Source organism: Hypanus sabinus, chromosome 9 (assembly GCF_030144855.1).
Source record: "Hypanus sabinus isolate sHypSab1 chromosome 9, sHypSab1.hap1, whole genome shotgun sequence".
Lineage (NCBI taxonomy): Eukaryota > Metazoa > Chordata > Chondrichthyes > Myliobatiformes > Dasyatidae > Hypanus > Hypanus sabinus.
The window spans coordinates 17,871,479-17,890,940 of NC_082714.1; the positions used below are offsets into that span (position 1 = coordinate 17,871,479).

General features: G+C 39.6%; 1 protein-coding gene across 1 annotated transcript; it reads left to right on the forward strand.

Moving 5' to 3' along the window:
* Positions 1-260: 260 nt before the first annotated feature.
* On the forward strand, positions 261-18,991 carry antkmt (adenine nucleotide translocase lysine methyltransferase). The gene is made up of 6 exons (XM_059979140.1): positions 261-348; positions 2,974-3,134; positions 4,833-4,937; positions 8,604-8,744; positions 10,321-10,371; positions 14,864-18,991. The coding sequence occupies exons 2-6, from the start codon at positions 2,976-2,978 to the stop codon at positions 15,056-15,058; spliced, it is 651 nt and encodes a 216-aa protein (XP_059835123.1). The 5' UTR covers positions 261-348; positions 2,974-2,975; the 3' UTR covers positions 15,059-18,991.
* Positions 18,992-19,462: the final 471 nt, after the last annotated feature.

Consider the following 19,462-nt stretch of genomic DNA (forward strand, 5'->3'; position numbering starts at 1 on the left):
CTACTGGGTGGGTTAATTGGACAAAATTGATGTTCTCCTGACACACAAGAGATTGTGCAGATGCTGGACATCTGGTGAAACCCACACAAAATACTGGAGGAACTCAACAGGTCATGGGGCATCTCTGGAGGGAAATGAACTGTCGACATTTTTCGGGCTAAAACCCTTCATCAGCCCTGTTCTTTTCCCTCGATAGGTGCCGCCTGACCGGCTGCGTTCCTTCAGCATTTTATGACTTGAGTCACCGGCTGTGGAACGAAAGTGCTGGGCTGGTGGGGAGAGGTGAAGGCGGGCGCATCCGGTCCGTCGCGGATACCGGAGGATCGGACGAGATTGCGGTCCACTGTGGTTAGTGTCAGGGACGGGGTAGGAGTTGGTAGTGACCCGCCGTCCCGTTATCTCCCTCTTCACACGCCCAGATGCATTTCTCTGCCCTTCCCACTCCACGCCCCCGTTCCGTCAGCCCCAGAAACTTCCTGCAACTGCCCCGGGCCCCTTCATGCCTCCCCTTAACTCCCCAGAAGTCCCCCCACCACCCTTTCCCGAAGCATCCCGTGTTTGTAATGTTCTGTTTGCACTGGCGCTCCTTCCCAGTCTAATACAGAAACATTGTACTCCAGGCTCTGACCGCGGTGTTCACGGAGCTTTCTAGATTTGGCACTAAATGTGACAGAACCTAGTTTTCACTTATAAAAGCTTTAATCGAAATCGTATTAAAGATGATCATTTTGTAACACGGAATCGAACTTTTTTGGATTAATGAGCATTTTGCTGAAAATTTGGGGCAAAATACTTAAAATTAATCAAGTTATTTGCAGCTCTGATAAGGTTAAATGCAATGTACAGTACTGAGCAAAATTCTTAAGCACGTATTTAGCTAGGGTGCCTAAGACTTTTGCATAGTATTGTATTTGTCAATGTGGGTCGGAGAGCAAGTTTGTAAATCTGGTGGGAGGAAAGGATGTTGGGAATGGCGAGGGTGGAGCACTGCGGGAGGGGCAGCGAAGGTGAAGATATATATACCCAGCCCCGAGACACCAGCAAGATAATTTGATTCCAAACAATTGGTATATTGATTATTACAGTATGTCTCTGGTGCTTCCCACTCCCTTCCCCTTCTCCCTGCCCCCTTCCCACTCTCAGTCCACAACAGAGATCCATATCAGAATCAGGTTTATCATCACTCACATATCATGAAATTTTGTTTTTATATTCGCATTTAATTTAGATCACTTTGTGGAGATCTGTTTTCATTTTGACATGAAAATATTTTTCTCTTGATCAGCGTCAAAAAAGCCAAATTAAATCCACCGTGATTCACTGTTGTAAAACAATAAAACATGAAAACTTCTGGTGGTGGGGGTGGGGAGGGGTGATTACATTTTACAGGCACTTTATATGCCTAAGACTTTCATACAATACTGTTGCTAGACTGACCCAGGGGATCTTTAGTTTGACCTGTATTGAGCTCCACAGTGTTAGGTGGCCCGTTCAACACACTTAAACCTGCAGTGTCTAGTCAATGCTGTGTCAGTCATTTGTCATGGTCAAGCATTCATGTCTTAGAGACAGTTTTGTGGTGACCAGTGCCTGCAGAATCAAAAATTATGGCAGAGAGGAGGTGATACGTGCTTGTACATCCATCTGAGAAGATATATTCAGCCTTATCCCATTCCAGTCATTCCTCTTTAGCCTTATGAATTACAGTATTTCATAACTAAATACCTTCTACCTGTAGGAGCCATGTATTCTGTATTGTGCATTTATTTAGTTTATTATAGTAACTAAGCACAATTAATTTAGATCACTTTGTAGGGATCTGTTTTCACCTTGACACAAAAGTCTTTTTCTGTTGATTAGTGTCAAAAGAGCCAAATTAAATCCACTCTGAATCAATGTTGTAAAACAATAAAACATGAAAACGTCAATTGGGGGGGGGTGAAAGCGAAGGGGATAAATTGCGTACTCATGCTTATTTCATGGCAGTTTGTAGCTTGGGACGTTAGATGTCATAACTTTGCTGACCGCTGAGATAACACCTAATATTGTGTCAAGATTGTATGTTTGCTAATTGCTAATAGAAGATTGGAATTAGGAATTCGACTCTCTGGAGCAACCATTTCATTGGAGCTGAGGCTGCATCATGCAAATATAACAATCCCGTGGGGGTTGCAGACTAGATTTGATTTTTGGATTAGTTTTTGCTGCACCACCTTTTGTGACAATGGGATCCGAAGAAGAACCCAGTCCACAAACTGTAAAGGCAACATGTGACAGAAATACGAGGGGAAAACAAGTATTTTCACATGTAGTTATGAGCTCCCATTTGTATTTCTGATGGATAAAGTAGTTCTGGGACTTGGAATGGGTGGTGATGAAGGAAATGCATTTGTATATCCAATGCAGAAGGGTGAGAGGTTTGGGAGGGACTCACAGGTGGTAATGTGCCTGTATGCATTCTGTTAATTTTCAAGGTGGTAAAGATTGCAGGTTTGGAGGGGGGGGGGGGCGAATGCTAATGAAGAAGTTTTGGTGTGTTACAGTGTGTTTTGTAGACTCTGCACACTGTAGCCATGGTGTGTCGTGAGGGAAAAGCAATGAAAGTTTAGACAAGGATGTCCATTCTATGCATCAAAACACACCCATTGTTTTTTTAGTCCAGCGTTGGTACAATAGGCTGGACAGTTGATTATTTTCAGGGTGTTCTTTTGTTACATATAATTTATGTCAATTTAAGTTTATGTGATTTATAATGGACTGTACTACTGCAAAATGCTAATTTCCATGGCATTTATAAGATGGGTATGTATTCACAAAATAATAAACATGAACACCCCATTTGTCATACATTTGATGCTCCCAGCCTTACCATTCAGCAGAATACAATGTGTCACTCAACACTGTTTTTCTGTTTAAGTCTAAGAACATCACATATACATAGCAATACATTTCAACACATTTGATTTTCTTTAGGAATGGACCAAGATGACACAGAAGGGGAAGCTGTCCTGAAGAACCAGTCAGTTGGTGGCTGGGGTTTATTGCAGATTGCTGGATGTACAGGCTTAACTGCCTATGTAGTATGGGCAGGCATACTGATGCCTGGTTTCAGGAGGGTGCCTCTGAGGTTACAGGTAGGAGTATTCTTCAAACAGCTAGCACAAATGTCTAGTAAATTTCTCTTCTGTTAATCACCACAGCAATACTTCTAACTTCAGGATAAAATATGCTTATCAAAGTTGAAAATAAATTTATTTTCTAAGTACATATATGTCTCCATATTCAACTGTGAGATTCATTGTCTTCCAGGCATACTAGATAAATCTATTGAATAATAACCATAACAGTATCAATGAAATACCACACCAACTGGTGTGCAAAAGACAAGAAACTGTGCAAATACAAATAGAAGTAATAGCAATAAATAAATAAACAATAAATATTGAGAAATGAGATGAAGAGTCCTTTGAAGTGAGTTTATAGGTTGTGGGAACATTCAGTGATGGGGCAAGTGAAGTTATCCCCTTTGGTTCAAGAGCCAAAGGTTGAGGGGTAATAACTGTTCCTGAAACTGGTGGTGTGAGACCTGAGGCTCCTGTTCTACCATCCTGATGGCAGCAACGCAAAGAGAGCATGGCCTCGGTGGTGGGGGTCACTGTTGATGGATGTTGCTTTCCTGCAACAGAATTTCATGTAGATATGCTCAATGGTGGGGAGGGCTTTACCCAAGTTGGGCTGTATCCACTAAATTTATAAGATTTTCTGTTCAATGGCGTTAGTATTTACAAACCAGGTTGTGATGCAGCCAGTAAATATACTCTCCACCCCACATCTATAGAAGTTTGTCAGTTTGAGATGTCATCCTGAGTCTTTGCAAACTCCTATGGAAGTAGAGACACATATTTGCACTTAACAAACCATTTCCATCTTATGAAAATGGACAGCCCTATTGCAGATTCCTCCCACTATGTATGTCCCTCTTCCATTTTCTCACTGAGATCAAAACTGAACATGTTGTCCACAAATATGACCTAGTTTGCCAGTAACTTGCTTATTTATTTAAAGAGACAGTGCAGAACAGGACCTTCCAGCCCAATGAGTAGCACTGCCCAGCAACTAACCTATTTAACCTAACCTAATCATAGGACAATTAACAATGACCAATTAACCTACAAACCAGTACATCTTTGGACTGTGAGAGGAAATTGGAGCACCTGGAGGAAACACACACATTCACAGTGGGGTGGAGGGGATGCTGTGATGTGCAAATTCCTTACAGGTGGCAGCAGAATTGAACTCCAAACTCAGGAATGCACTGTGTGAATGTATTGTGTTAACCACTATACTGCTGTGGATCCGAAGAAAAATTGTGATAATGCTGAAGAAAATCCTTCAAGTGCCCTGTCATCCTTTTAACTGTTGTTTCACTAAAGTGATAGATAATGTTTTCGCACAAAAGATGTTTTAGTTCCTGCCCTTACACTGACCTTTAGTTAACAAGACATTACTTACCATTCAGTTATAGTCATTGAACTGACAGAAAGAAATCCAGCCTATCCCAAAATCCATTGTAATCTAAACGGCTTCCCAGCCATTGACAATCATCTAATCTCCTGGCATACGCTTTTCAGGGATAGAAAATTGCTATCAATCAATAGACTAGGCTACTCTTCACTATATGGTGCATCTTGCTCTTACGTTTTTTTAAACTAAGGTCTTAAGTTAATTTCTTTGGCATGATTTTGAAGTTTTTAAGCTTTTGAAGAAATCGAGATCTTTTGTTAGTGATGGTATTTCAGCAGAATAAGGAAATACGGCTTATCTTTTTCCAGGTGCCATACATACCTGCAAGCCGCAAACAAGTGCAGAATGTGATGATGTTACTTGAAGGCCGGTCTGGCAAGATGGTGGACTTAGGATCAGGTGATGGCAGAATTGTATGTAAAACATTTGGATTAAAAACATCCTGATTCTGCGAATAGCACGCTATTCAACCTTTGTCATTGGATTTCACAGCATAGAAAATGCCAACAGTATCTTAAAGATTTGCTTTTGTAGCCAGATATAATTTGCCTCATTTAGTAAGAGTTATTTAATCATGTTGTTTGATCAACTTTGAAGATGTAGGTCGATGACTTTTGTAATTCTGAACATGATTCCCAGTTGCCAAAGTGGTAAACATGTAGTGCCTCAGTTCCTACCAGTTCTGAAACTGCCCTCGGGGAATCAAAGATATACTGGAAGCCCATTCACCCCTTTGTATCTGTGCACAGTAATTTGGGTTAATCCCAATTCTCAGTTCTTAGAGCATAGTTCTGAAAGTTTTAGTAGATCAAGTGTTCATCCAGGTACTTTGTAAATGTGATGAAAGTTTCTGCCTTGACCACACTTTCCTGCCATGAATTCCAAATGTCTTCTCTCTGAATTAAGAATTAGTCTTCAAAGACCCTTAAAATTATTCTACCTTATACCTATGTCCCCGGTTCCTGATTTTCCTGCAATGTGGAAATTATTTCTTCTTTTTCACCCTTCTCAGCTCCCTCAATATTTTTCAAGGATTAACTTTATTCATCATATACATTTACATGTGTTGGGAATTTGCTGTGGTATGTTGGTGCCACAGGCAACAAAAAAACATTTATAAAGAATGATATAAAAATAAATTTAGAAGTATAGATATGGAATAAAATGTGCATAAATACATAAATGCCAGCATGTATTTACAATATAAGCAGCATTAATATGACAGCTTGTTTTTTTACTAAATTTCTTCCACATCTTCTCTTTCTTGCATGAAAAAGAGCCCCGGCCTCATCAACCTCTCCTCACACTTTAGATTCTTTAGCTCATTGCAGGGCTTTTGATTCTTTCAAACTGCATTCCCCAACCCTCACTCACAGCTGCTGCTCGACCCACTGAGTTCCATTAGCAATAGTTTGTAAACCCTAGGCATAACAGATAGGAACAGAATTAGGCCACTTGGCCCATCGAGTCTGCTCCACCTTTCCATTTTTGCTGCTTTATTATCTCCCTCAGCCCCAACCTCCTGCCTTTGTACGACACAGGAGCAGAATCTTCTCCAGTTCTGTCGGGTTTTCTAGGTCTATCAGAATAGGAGGTGCAAATACACAAAGTGGACAATTTTTTATCTCTATTAAATGAAAACATAACTCAAAGCCAAATGGAAAATATTCTGTACCACACTGCTGATTCATTAAAGTTAAAATGATAGTGGATGTTTATATTATAATTAATCTGTTAACCCAGCTTTCTTCAGTATTTTTAAAATATTGGAATATTTTATTCTGTAGCTGCAGGGTGAGTCTTACTGTCAGCCTCTTGTTTAAAGAGAAAATAGCTTTATTTGTCACATTTACATTGAAACATGCAGTGAAATATGTCATTTGGATCAGATCAAATCCGTGAGGATTGTGCTTCGAACAGCCCACAAGTGCCACTGTGCTTCCGGCACCAACATAGCATGCCCAAAACTTACTAAACTCAACTCGTACGTCTTTGGAATGTGAGAGGAAACCCATGTAGTCATGGGAAGAATGTACAAACTCCTTAAAGACAGCAGCGGGAATCGAACCCTGATTGTTGTTGCTGTGAAGTGATGGTGTTAACCGCTACAGAACCATACTGCCTTTATTTAGAGCCTCACGTAGTCCCTTCCCAAGATTATACAGCTGGGGGGAATCAATTACCTTTTGGTGAATTGTGAGCTTAATTTCACACCCCTGTCGAGAGAAATTTGTTTGAATTTCTCTTGTGCTTAGATCAAGGAAGAAATTTCTAATGCTATACAGGATACTATACTTTAGAGAAAAGGGAAAAGATCAGGATTACTCAAACACTGAAATTTGTGGCTGATTGCTGTATGGTTCCCTGGCCAGGAAGGCATAATGAAGGGAAAATGACATTAATTTGACATCAATTCAGATAAGGAGATATTAGGACAAAAGTAGAGAAAAGGAAGGTAGAGGGGTTCAGGGAGCAGATACCTGAGATTGGAACACAGCAGATGGAGACGGGGCAGCTATTGGTGGCATGGCACTATCTGTCGTAATGAATCATCTCCCCTCCAACAGGAATATGGAGTGATGTACTGAAAGGCTTAATTACCCTGAAAACATTGCTCAAATACTGTTCTGCTGGGTCTGACCATGAGACCTGGTGAGCTATTTGACTGAGGCAGTGCATAAGCTGAGTGCTGCCTTCTCCGCTTGCACTGAGATATCTCATGTCAAGATTATGCAAGTGAGATTGGGAACAAGAAATGGCCTGCTATTTTATTTTGCAGCCCATTAGACAGATTCCATGTTCCTGCTTTTTTTTTACTCTTCAAGTGAAGGCAGATTAAAACCAAACTTGCAAGGTAAAAGTGAATTGTTTGAAGGTCAGCAAGGAGCCGTGGGGTTTATGTGCTGCTTCTAGAAAAGGATGCTAACTACAACACAACGAGAAAATAACTATTGGCATATTCCCTTGTGTTGTATGTTAATCTTGCCTTTTTTGTCTACAAGAAGTGCCTGGCCCACTCATGAGGGAGTTTTTAATCACATATCATTCCATTCTGTAGTTCTTGGCTGAATGATTCCTCTGGCTTGAAGGAAAAATAGAGCAAGTCCCTCTTGAACTTTTCCTAGTAACAGTAGTGCTAGCAGAGGTCTATAAGCTGCTCATCTGGTAAACATCACAGTTGTAGTGCGATTTGGGATGACTAATACATCGAGGTGCTTTTGCAGTGACCTGTCATTGACAGTCAACACTTGGCAAACAAAAAATAATTAGAAGAAGCTTGCAGAAGGTTCTTGCATCATAAAATCTCACAGCTCATAATGGGCCACCGTTAGGCCTGTATCAGTCTTTCACATAACAGTGTATAATGTAAAGAAATAATCTGGTGCTTGAAAGATTAACTGTTGGAAATTCATGTAAAATGTGAACTGCTTCATTGTAAAGGCAGAGATCAATATTGCTCAGATCCTCTGGTTTAAAGAGCCTTGATGATAACTTCCTATGGAATGCATTTACAATAGGCTGTGTTGGCAGGCAAGTCATTGAGTGTATTTAAGGAAAAAGTTAATAGTAAAGGGGTTAAGGGTTTTGGGGAGAAGGTGGAGAATGGGATTGAAAAAAAATCGGCATGATTGAATGACAGAGCAGACTTGATGGACAAAATGGCCTAATTCTGTTCTTGTTCATTATGGGTTTTCCATGTGGCCTCTCCAAACACCATAGTGCCACTATGAGAGAGCAGGTGTTGAGTGTCAGCCTAGAACTTTGTTTTCAAGCTCCTGAAGAGGAACTTGAATCTGCCATCTCTAAGAGAGAAGATTGTGTCTGCAAATAACCCACAACTGATAATTGCAATGATCCAAAGCTTATAAGTATGTTGAACAGGATGCTTGTAAAATGTGGACTCAGGCACAGAGAGCAGTTGGGCTGAATGGTTGCTTCCATTCAATGAATGGTGAAAGAAAAATTGATGTAGCTGTTAAGTTTCACTTAAATTTGGGATGAGATTTTCCCCCCCCAAATTCCATTGTAGCTGTGTCTTCCTTGCAGTATTAATTCACCAAGTCCCCTGTACTCCACAGGTTTTGGAAGCTAGCAAGCGTGGCTTCCACCCAGCTGTTGGCTATGAATTGAACCCGTGGCTCATCAGGTTGTCACAGTTCCACGCTTGGAGAGCAGGCTACCTCAACAAGGTTTCTTACGTGAAGCAAGATCTGTGGCAGGTAGAAATAAAATCATTTTGACTTACTGAGGAGAAGAGTTCCATCACTTGATAGTAATGATTTTCCTCAAGTTTTCTCAGATTTAAATATGAACTTACATAAAACATCCTGCACTGGTTACTTTTAATTTTTTATGAAAAATGTTTTATTATAATAGTGCCAGTAACATTACAGTATACTGTCTTACATAAAATGCACCTCACACACTATGTTAACCTGTCAATCTTCAGGCCATCTCATTCAGAGATTTGTTATTCTGTGATTGTATGTGCTGGATTGCAGCTACAGTATACGCTGTATGTGACTATATGTACAGTGTTTTGCATCTTGGCCCCAGAGGAATGAAGTTTCATTTAGCATTTAGCTGTATACACATGATTGGTTGAATGACAATAAACTTCAACTTGAAATTGCACCTATGTGAAATTGTATTGAGATGTTCATTTTCTTTAGGCTAACAAATTCATGCATTGTAAAATAATGCAAGTATTGTTATGGTAGGTATGAACAATAAATTTAAAATTTTGTTCTAGAATAGCAAAGGTTTTAATTCTGTCTGTGTGCTGCCTTCCTGTTTAAGATGAAGGGATTTAGCAAAATTTAGCCTTTGTTAAGTAACTGATTGGATCCGAAGGGAACTATCAAATTATGCAAATACCTTTACAAGATTTAATGTTAAAATCTGCCATTGAGAACCATTATGATCTGAAGTGTTGTATGATACACAGAGAACACCTTGGTTACTAGCCCCCATAATACCTAAGATATCTTCAAGGAGCATGCCTCGGAAAGGCAACGTCCATTATTAAGGGCCTCCATCACTTAGGACATGCTCTCTTCTCATTATTCTTTAGGAAGGAGATACAGAAGCCTGAAGGCACACACTCGGCGATTGAGGAACAGCTTCTTCCCCTCTGTCATCTGATTCCTAAATGGACTTTGAATCCATGAACACTACCTCACTTTTTTAAATATATATTTCTTCTATTTTAGCACTGTTTAATCTATTTAATATACTTACTGTAATTGATTATTTTTTTTCTTTCTGTATTATCATGTATTGCATTACTACTGCTACTAATTTAACAAATTTCACAACACATGCCGATGATAATAAACCTGATTCTGATTTTGATTCAGAATGTTAAAATATTTGAAAATTATTGTCCTTAATTTGAAACAAAGTTGACTCATTATAGAAACATCCCACCCATCCTTTATCTGTCTCTGTACTGCCGAACACCTATTTACATCACCAACTTTCAATTCTGAGTAAATTGAAACGCTAGCTTCTGCTCTCTCAAAAGATGCTCCACATCCAGTATTTTATGCTTTTATTTTAGACTTCCAGCCTCGGTGCTCTCTTAAATTCATCTTGCTTTTCATTATGCAGCATTTTAGCAAGAGGGGCCTTGAGAGACAGGAAGATTATAGGAAATTCATGGACTATCAAGTAGCAAAGTTTAATATTTCAAATTATTATCTTTATTTTTACAATGATATAAAATACACAAATACTATGCTCAGAAATAATCTCCCAAATATTGATGATACTGGGTGTCCTTATTTTTCTTAGGTTGATCTGTCACACTGTTCCAATGTAACAGTTTTCCTAGCTCCCAGTGTGGTAAGTGATATTTTATCTTATCTCTCTTACCCATCCCTTTCCCCCCTCCCCCTCTAACACCCCTAACCCTCTCCCCATCTACCTCTCTATTACCCCTCTCTCCTTTCTGCATGTTCCCAGTACAAATATATTCATGTACTTCTTCTCATTCATCCAATTAGAAACTACATGAGTCTTTTCCCAGTGTTGTTAGAAGCATTCTTCCAAACATACTGTATATAATGTATGTGACAACATTTTTCTTTATTCCTCATTCTTTATTGCACATTCTCTAATGCAGACTGTAACTTTGTCTTTTAAATCTACATAAATATAATAAAGTTTTGAGTAGAGGAATGTTGTCATTCTAGTGTGATCTATTGGATTATTCCATATAATTGCTTGTCTCCTTATAGGTAAAGTACTAATACTCATCAGATTCGAGAAGTCAGAAAACTATTTCATTGTAACTTAATTATAGTAGTATCATTAATAATAAAACTGAATCAAAGGAAAAGATTTATAGTTAATGCTTATCACACCAATCCTCTCAGAATTGAAACAAGAAAGGGATTTCTGCAGTCTTAAAATAAAAATAACTGTAAAAAGATGATTTTAAAAGAAAGGTAAACATAACTAAAGGCAAGATAATTCAACCTTGGCTAACTAGAGATGTCAAGGCCAACATAAAAGCCAAAGAGAGGGCATATAATAGAGCAAAAATTAGTGGGAAGTTAGAGGAATGGCAACTTTTAAATACCAACATTAGGCAACTAAAAAGATAATTAAGAAAATAAAGCAGGAATATGAAAGAAAGTTAGCCAATAATATTAAAGAGGATACCAAAAGTTTTTTCAGATACATAAACAGTAAAAGAGAGGCAAGAGTGGCTATCAGACCACTGAAAATGATGCTGAAGAGGTAGTAATGGTGTACAAGGAAATGGCGGGTAAATTGAATACCTATTTTGTATCAGTCTTCACTGTGGAAGACACTAGCAGTATGGTGGAAATTCCAGGCGTCAGGGGTCATGAAGTGTGTGAAGTCGCCATTACTAGGTAAAAGCTTCTTGGGAAACTGAAAGGTCTGAAGGTAGATAAGTCACCTGAACCAGATGGTGTACACGCCAGGGTTCTGAAAGTGGTGGATGAAGGGATTGTGGAGACATTAGGAATGATCTTTCAAGAATCACTAGATTCTGGAAAGGTTCCAGAAGACTGGAAGATTGCAAATGTCACTCCACTCTTCAAGAAGAGAGAGAAGCAGCAAAAGGAAATTATAGGCCAGTTAGCCTGACCTCAGAGGGTGGGAAGATGTTGGAGTCGATTGTTAAGGATGTGATTTTGGGGGACTTGGAGGCACGTGATAAAATAGGCCGTAGTCAGCTTGGTTTCCTCAAGGGAAAATCTTGCCTGAAAAATCCGTTGGAATTATTTGAAGAAACAACAAGCGGGATGATAAAGAATTGGTTGATGTTATGTATTTGGATTTTCAGAAAGCGGTTGACAAGGTGCCACACACAAGGCAGGTTAACAAGCCTCGAACCCATGGTATTACAGGGAAGATTCTAGTATGGATAAAGCACTGGCTGATTGGCAGGAGGCAAAGAGTAGAAATAAAGGGAGACTTTTCTGGTTGGCTGCCGGTGGACTAGTGTTGTTCCGCTGGGATCTGTGTTGGGACCAATTCTTTTTAGATTATATGTTAATGACTTGGATGATAGAATAGATGGATTTGTTGCAAAGTTTACAGACAATATGAAGATAGGTGGAGAGGCAGGTGGCTTTGAGGAAGTAAAGAAGGTACAGAAGGACTTGGATAGATTTGGAGAATGGTCAAAGAAATGGCAGATGGACTACAGTGATGGGAAATGTATGGTCATGCATTTTGGAAGAAGAAATGAAAGGGTTGACTTTTTTTTTAAAAGGAGGGAAGATATAAAAATCTGAGCTGCAAAGGGATTTGGGAGTCCATTTGCAGGATTCCCTAAAGATTAATTTACAGGTTGAGTCTGTGGTGAGGAAAGCAAATGCAATGCTAGTATTCATTTCAAGAGGACTAGAATATACACACAACACACTAGAGGAACTCAGCAGGTTGGGCAGCATCCGTGGAAACTGTTCATTTCCATGGATGCTGCCGGACCTGCTGAGTTCCTCCAGTGTGTTGCTTTGACCCCAGCATCTGCAGAGTATTTGGTGTTTAGGACTAGAATGTAAAAGCAAGGTTGTAATGTTGAGACTTTATTAAGCACTAGCGAGGCTCACTTGAAATATTGTGAGCAGTTTTTGACCCCTTATTCTGAAACTGGAGAACGTTCAAAGGAGGTTTATGAAAATGATTCCAGGATTGAATGGCTTGTCATATGAAGAGCATTTGGTGGCTCTGGGCCTGTATTCACTGAATTCAGAAGAATGAGGGGTGACTTCACTGAAACCTATTGAATAGGTGAAAGGCCATGATAGACTGGGCATAGAGGGGATATTTCCACTGGTGGGAGAGTCTAAGACCAGAATAGAGGGACGTCCTTCTGGAATGGAGATGAGGAGGTATTTCTTTTGCCAGAAAGTGGTGAATCTGTGGAATTCGTTGCCACTGGCAGCTGTGGAAACCAAGATTTATCTACATAAATCTTTATGTAGATTTAAGGCAGAGGTTGATAGATTCTTGATTGGTCAGGGCATGAAGGGATACAGGGAGAAGGCAGGTGATTGGGTCTGAAAAGAAAAATGGATCAGCCATGTTGATGATCTGATTTTGTTTCTATATCTTATGATGTTATTTTCTTACAACAGAAATATTACTGAGGGTTTCTACCTGACTACAAATAGACCCTTGGTCAAAACTGTGTCAAATGTTTTCTGAAAAATGCCCTGGGGGGCAGGGCTCAGGGTAGGTAAGATTTGCTCTGATCTGAAAGAGTTTGGAGACAGCATTAGCTTTTTCTTTGGGTTAGAGTCACAACCACACAGCACAGAAACAAGCTTTTCTGATCTGGTTGACCAAGATCCCCATCTGAGCTAATCCCATTTGCCGGCATTTGGCTCACATCCCTCTTAATCTTCCCTCTCCATGTACCTCAACCTCTTCCTCCAGCAGCTCATTCTGTAGATTGACCATCCTTTGGCTGAAGAAGTTGCTCCTGTTAAATCTCTCCCATCACATGTCCGTGCCCTCTAGTTCTTAATTTCCCAACCCAAGGAAAAGTATGTACACTTTCACCCTATCAATAACCCTCATAATTTTATACATCTAAGATTGCCCCTCATTCTCTTAAGCTCCAGTGAGAAAGTCTCAATCTGCACAGCCTCACTCTATAACTCAGACCCTCAAATCTTCAGTACTGTGTAATCTTAATTCTTTATATATATATATATAGCTAGGGTACCTAAGACTTTTGCATGGTATTGTAGTAGTTTTATAGATTGCACTATACTGCTGCCATAAGAAAAAAACAAATTTCATGACATGAGAGAGATGATAAACCTGATTCTGATATGGGGCTCTATTGTGGATTGAGAGTGAGAAAGGGGCAGAGAGAGGGGAATTGTGGTTAGGAAAAGCTGAAAGGAGGAAGGGGGAGCAGGAAGCACCAGATAAACATTCTGTAATGATCAATAAACCAATTGTTTGGGATTAAATGACTTTGCCTATTGTCTCAGGAATGTGTCTGCATCCGTGCCATCCCATCCCCTGCCCCGGTACTCCTTCTCTGCCACCTGTTTGGAACACCTCCTGTGACTCTGTACCCTCACCATTCCTGACATCCTTTGCTCCCGCCAGATTTAGAAACTCGCTCTCCCCTCCACGTTGACAAATACAGTACTGTGCAAAGACTTGTGCACTACTGTATCTCAAACGAGAGAAAATCTGCAGATGCAAGAAATCCAAGCGGGATTCTGAAGGGTCTCGGCCCGAAACGTCGACTGTACTCTTTTCCATAGATACTGCCTGGCCTGCTGAGTTCCTCCAGCATCTTGTGTGTGTTGCAAACTACTTTATCTATTTGTTTAGAGATACAGCACTATAACAGGTCTTTCAGGCCCAACAAGCCCATGTGATCAATTAACAGACTAATCCATATGTCCGGGACATAGGAGGAAACTAGAGCACCCGGAGGAAATCCATGCAGTTACAAGGAGAGGAAATAAAAATGCTGAGATAGTGTTCATGGGTTCATTGTCCATTCAGGAATCTGATGGGGGGAGGTGGAAGAGAAGCTGTACCTGAAATGTTGAGTGTGTGTCTTCAGGTTCCTGCACCACCTCCTTGATGGTAGAAATGAGAAGAGGGCATGCCCTGGGTGATGAGGTCCTTAATGAAGGGTGCCACCTTTTTAGGTGTTCTGGATGCTAGTGAGACCATGATGGAGCTGGCAGAGTTTACAACTTTCCGCAGCTACTTCCAATCTTGTGCAGTGGTCCCTTCTTACCAGACGATGATGCAACCAGTTAGAATGCTGGTTAGTATGTTCATTGGTGAAAATAATTCAAACATGCCTCTTTCTGTGCAGCTTTCTTTACTAGAGGCCAAGCTGTTATCTGAACTTCCAGAAGATGCCTGGATTGTCGCTGGTCGTTTTCCTTTCCCAAGCTGGAAATCATGCTGCACGGTTGGTGAAGGAGTGGACCGAGCCTGGCTTTACAGTGCCAAAAGACTACGTCAAGAAAATAAATCCCAAATTGCACAGGAAGGAACAGCAGTGTAAAAGCAGCTGTCAAACCTTTACTGCAGATGCATGAATTAAAGAAGGGACAGTTAAATTATTTTACATTTTTAGCTGCAGGTCGCATGAAAAATATCTTTCATAACCACGGCATTGTTTTTTTTCAGAAATACATATTTATTAGACAGTACTGTATTCCAGGTTTAATTGTATCATTCTTCTGTAACTTTATCAAATGGAACATTGGTTTCTCCAGGGAAAATGGCATGAATAATTAGGAACTGTAGGAATTGCATTTCTGCAAGATATCCACCAATCTTTCCACACAGCTACAGCAGACATTTAGAAGAACAGCCCCTGTGGAGCCAAATTGGAATCTATTCCATCAGTTGAGAGTGTGAAGTTTTGCAGTGTGGGCAAGAAAGTAGGGTTTGGCGTTGTGTGTTTAGAACTTACTCATTTTAAAAATGAACTGTTGATGCTCTGCCACCATTCTGTCATTGATAATTCTTCTGAACTAAAGAAATCAGGAGAACCTCTCCCTTTATTATTCAAAAAATATAACTAACCTTTTTTGATTTTAGGGATAATAGTTGTAAAAGTGGTTAATTGGATATGCAAGAATGACTGAAGCATGATGTATTGTAGTTAAGTATTATAGATATGTGACTTAAATCTTTAAGAGTAAACAGTTTACTGACGAGTGGTTTATGCAAAGGTTATCCTTCAGACAGTAAATTCTTAGAGTAATATAAACTCTGAATATGAATCATAGAGTAATACAGCATTGATACAGACTCTTCAGCCCAACTCAACAGTGCTAACCAAATACCCCAACAAAGCTGTCCGCACTTACCCGTGCATAGTCCATTTCCTTTTAACCCAAGGGTTCCCAACTTTTTTTATGCCATGGACCTCTACCATTAATTGAGTGGTCCGCGGACCCCGGATTGGGTATCCCTGCTCTAAACCTTTCCACTTCATGTACCTATCCAGCTTTCTTTTAAATGTTGTTATTGTATCTCCTGCAATCATTTCCTCTGGCAATACACACAAAATGCTGGAGGAACTCAGCAGATCTGGCAGTATCTATGAAAAGAATAAAGAGGCAATGTTTTGAGCCAACACTTTTCATCAGGATTCAAAAGGAAGGTGGAAGAAGACCCCTCCACTTCTCTCTTTTTTCATTTGTCATTTTGGTTCCCCTCTTACTCCTTCACTTTTTCACCTCTGCCCATCACCTCCACCTGGGACCCTCCTTCCCTTTCTCCCATGGTCCACTTAGTTAGTTTCCTCCTTCTTCAGCCTTTTACCTTTTCCACCTCCCAGCTTCTCACTTCAGTCCCCTCCCCCAGAAACCAATCTTCCCCCTCATCTGGTTTCACCTATCGTCTTTCAGCTTGCTCTCCTCCCCCTCCCCACACTTTGTTATTCTGGCTTCTTCTCCCTTTTCCAGTCATCAGGGTCATGCTACAACCTTGGTCCAAGATCAAAGAGCCTCAAAGATTCCTGAGGTTTTAGAACTCACCAACTGAGTAAAAACAGTCAACGTTCAGGCCAAGACCCTTCACATCATGAGTGTATGGTTTAGTTTACTTCTCTTCATTGACTTCTCTTTCCCATTAAAAAGCCAAAGAATTTGTTATTAAATTCACTTGCTGCATTTTTGTTTATTGGTTGGAGACAGATTTCTTTCCCCAAAAGGCATCAGTAGACTACATGGCTTTGTACAACAGCAGTCAGCATTAAGAGAGTAGCACATTAATTCCAAATTTTGTCTAATTATTTTAATCAAAGTTTCCAAGTGCTACGGAGAGATTCAAATCTGTTTCTGGACCAACACAATTAGGTCCTGAATTTGTGTCAAATCCAAGATGGCGCTGGGCTGCAACTTCTGTTGAGCATTGAAGTGGGGTTCAAGGATTGTGTATATGCATGGGTCTGAGGGAGGAATTAGGCTTTTTTTTTGCTGTTCCACAAAATGTTGGAGGAACTCAGCAGACCAAGCAGCATCAACTATACTATGGAAAAGAGTATAGTTGACGTTTGGGTTCAAAATGTTGACTGTACTCGTTTCCATAGATACTGTCTGGCCTGCTGAGTTCCTCCAGCATTCTGTATGTGTTGCTTGAATTTCTAGCATCTGCAAATTTTCTCTTGTCCTTTTTTGTTGTACTGCCGAGCATTGTGGGTGTTCTTTGTTGGCACCAGAATGTGTGGCAACACTGTCATCTGCTCCCCAGCACACCCCCGGGTGTGTTGGTTAACACAAATAGCATATTTCATGTAACTAAACTTGATTCCTGAATCTTTAACTTAACCATGCTCCAGAATGAGTTGTCTCTGTTGCAGTCTCTTATTCATTTTTGAAGGGTATAATCAGATTTCCACTGGTCACTCAATAGTATTCAATTTTACATACTTCAGTCTTTCTGACATTTTATTTACTTTGATCTTCTGAACTTAGAGACATGGAATCATTGAAGTAACCTATGAAAAATTGTTTGACCTATTCATTTCCAGGTAGTAGGGTAAAATATACTTAGTAATAGTGAACACTAAGGGAAAAAGTGGTGCAACCTTGCGGGCTTTTTGTTCTAAAAGTAATTTTCACATCAGTATTTCCACCCCTGTTCTTGGATATGTCAACGTACACAACTAATTTGAGAGAAATTGTTATTCAGTCTGATCGTGGCAGCCCATTCAGTATCTCTTTTTGGCCCACTGTGTTGGAAGACCTGCACTGGTATCGTCATCATGGCTTCCTCCATAATGTTTTGGGCATTGATATGTTTCCATTACATTCAAGTATAGTTGTTGTGACTGTAGTTGATGTCTGGTGCTGAATATAATGGTTTCATCAGATCTTTAATATATAATGCACCACACAGCCTGTTGGCCTCCAGTTAGTAATATTTTAAGTACTTTTCTGCTTTATGTTTTGACTTTAGAACATGAGATCTTGTTTAAAATTTCTGGGGTTGTTAGGGTTTAAGTCAGAAGGAAAGGCGTTGAGATAGAATGCTGGAATTGGTTCTCTCTAGTTCCATTTTATCTACAGTGGCTGCCTTGTCTGTAAAACCTGGTGTCTTGTCTTTCATTTACAATGTTGGTTTTACCTCTACTTTGGCTTTTATTATTTTAATGTATTTTCAAACTTTGGCTGTAATTGTTAAGTATTTGTCAGATCATTTTTATTGTAGGTTTATGTTGTTTGATTAAGAGAAATTCATGCTGGTCTATTTATTGTTCGTCTTGCCAATTTCTCTTTCATTGAAGAATATTTGAGTTATTGTCTGTTTATTTCCCTAGTGTAACTTTTTATTGGAAAGGTTAAAGAATCATAGTTTTTGCTCTTGTTGAAATTATTACACCATAGGACATAGGAGCTGAGTTAGACCATTCAGCCATCGAGTCTGTTCTGCGATTCGAGTATGGCTGATTTATTTTCCCTCTCAACCCCATTCCTCTGCCTTCTCCCTGTAAAGTTTGATGCCCTTACTACTCAAGAACCTATTAACCAGCACTTTAAATAAACATACCTTATGACTTGGTCTCCCCAACAGTCTGTCGACACATTCATCACCCTCTGGCTGAAGAAATTCCTCCCCACATCTATTCTAAAGGAATATCCTTCTATGCTGAGTCTGAACCCTCTGGTCCTAGACTCTCACAGTACTGAAAATATCCATTCTGCCTAGGCCTGTTGATATTTGGTAGGTTTCAGTGAGATTTCACACCCACTATTAAATGCACCCCTTATGTTAATAACTATTGTAATACTTCAATCAAATTATTTCAGGTATTGCCATGTTGGTGTGTAAGTATGTGGGTTATAAATTCAATAAGACTGCTTACTGCCTTTTTAAACTTTTTTTGCTACTGTCATAATTTTCAGTATATCAGTTTCTCTGTCATTCCTTTTGCTGACCTTTGGTATTATTATTAAAATCTGACCTGAGGTTTCATAATTCACATCACTTTGGTCTGTGTTCTGTTGTTTCTGGAACTATTGCAACAGTTATTTAACATTTCTTCATTGCTATGATCTCAACTTCTCATTTTATTCAAAATGTTTTGCACTTTTTATTTCATGTTAATTTTGACAACGATAGCGTTCTAGTTGTACAGGGAGATGTAATTCTTTATTCATTGCAGTTGATTCTGCGATTTACTTACATTTCTATTCATTTTATCAAGAATGGAAAGTTATTGGAATGATCTACATTTTTTGCCCATTTGATTGTCCTTGAGGTAATGAGCTGCTATCTTGAACTGCTACAGTCCTTCTAATGAAGATACTCCAAAAATTGTTTTTGGGAGGGAGTTGCAAGTTCAAGTTCACTCTCAAGTTGCACAGATTTCTAAAGAAATCTGTGCAACTTGAGAGTGAACTTGCAGTTTGTTGTGTTCTCACATTCTTGTTGACCTTGCAGTAGATGTGTG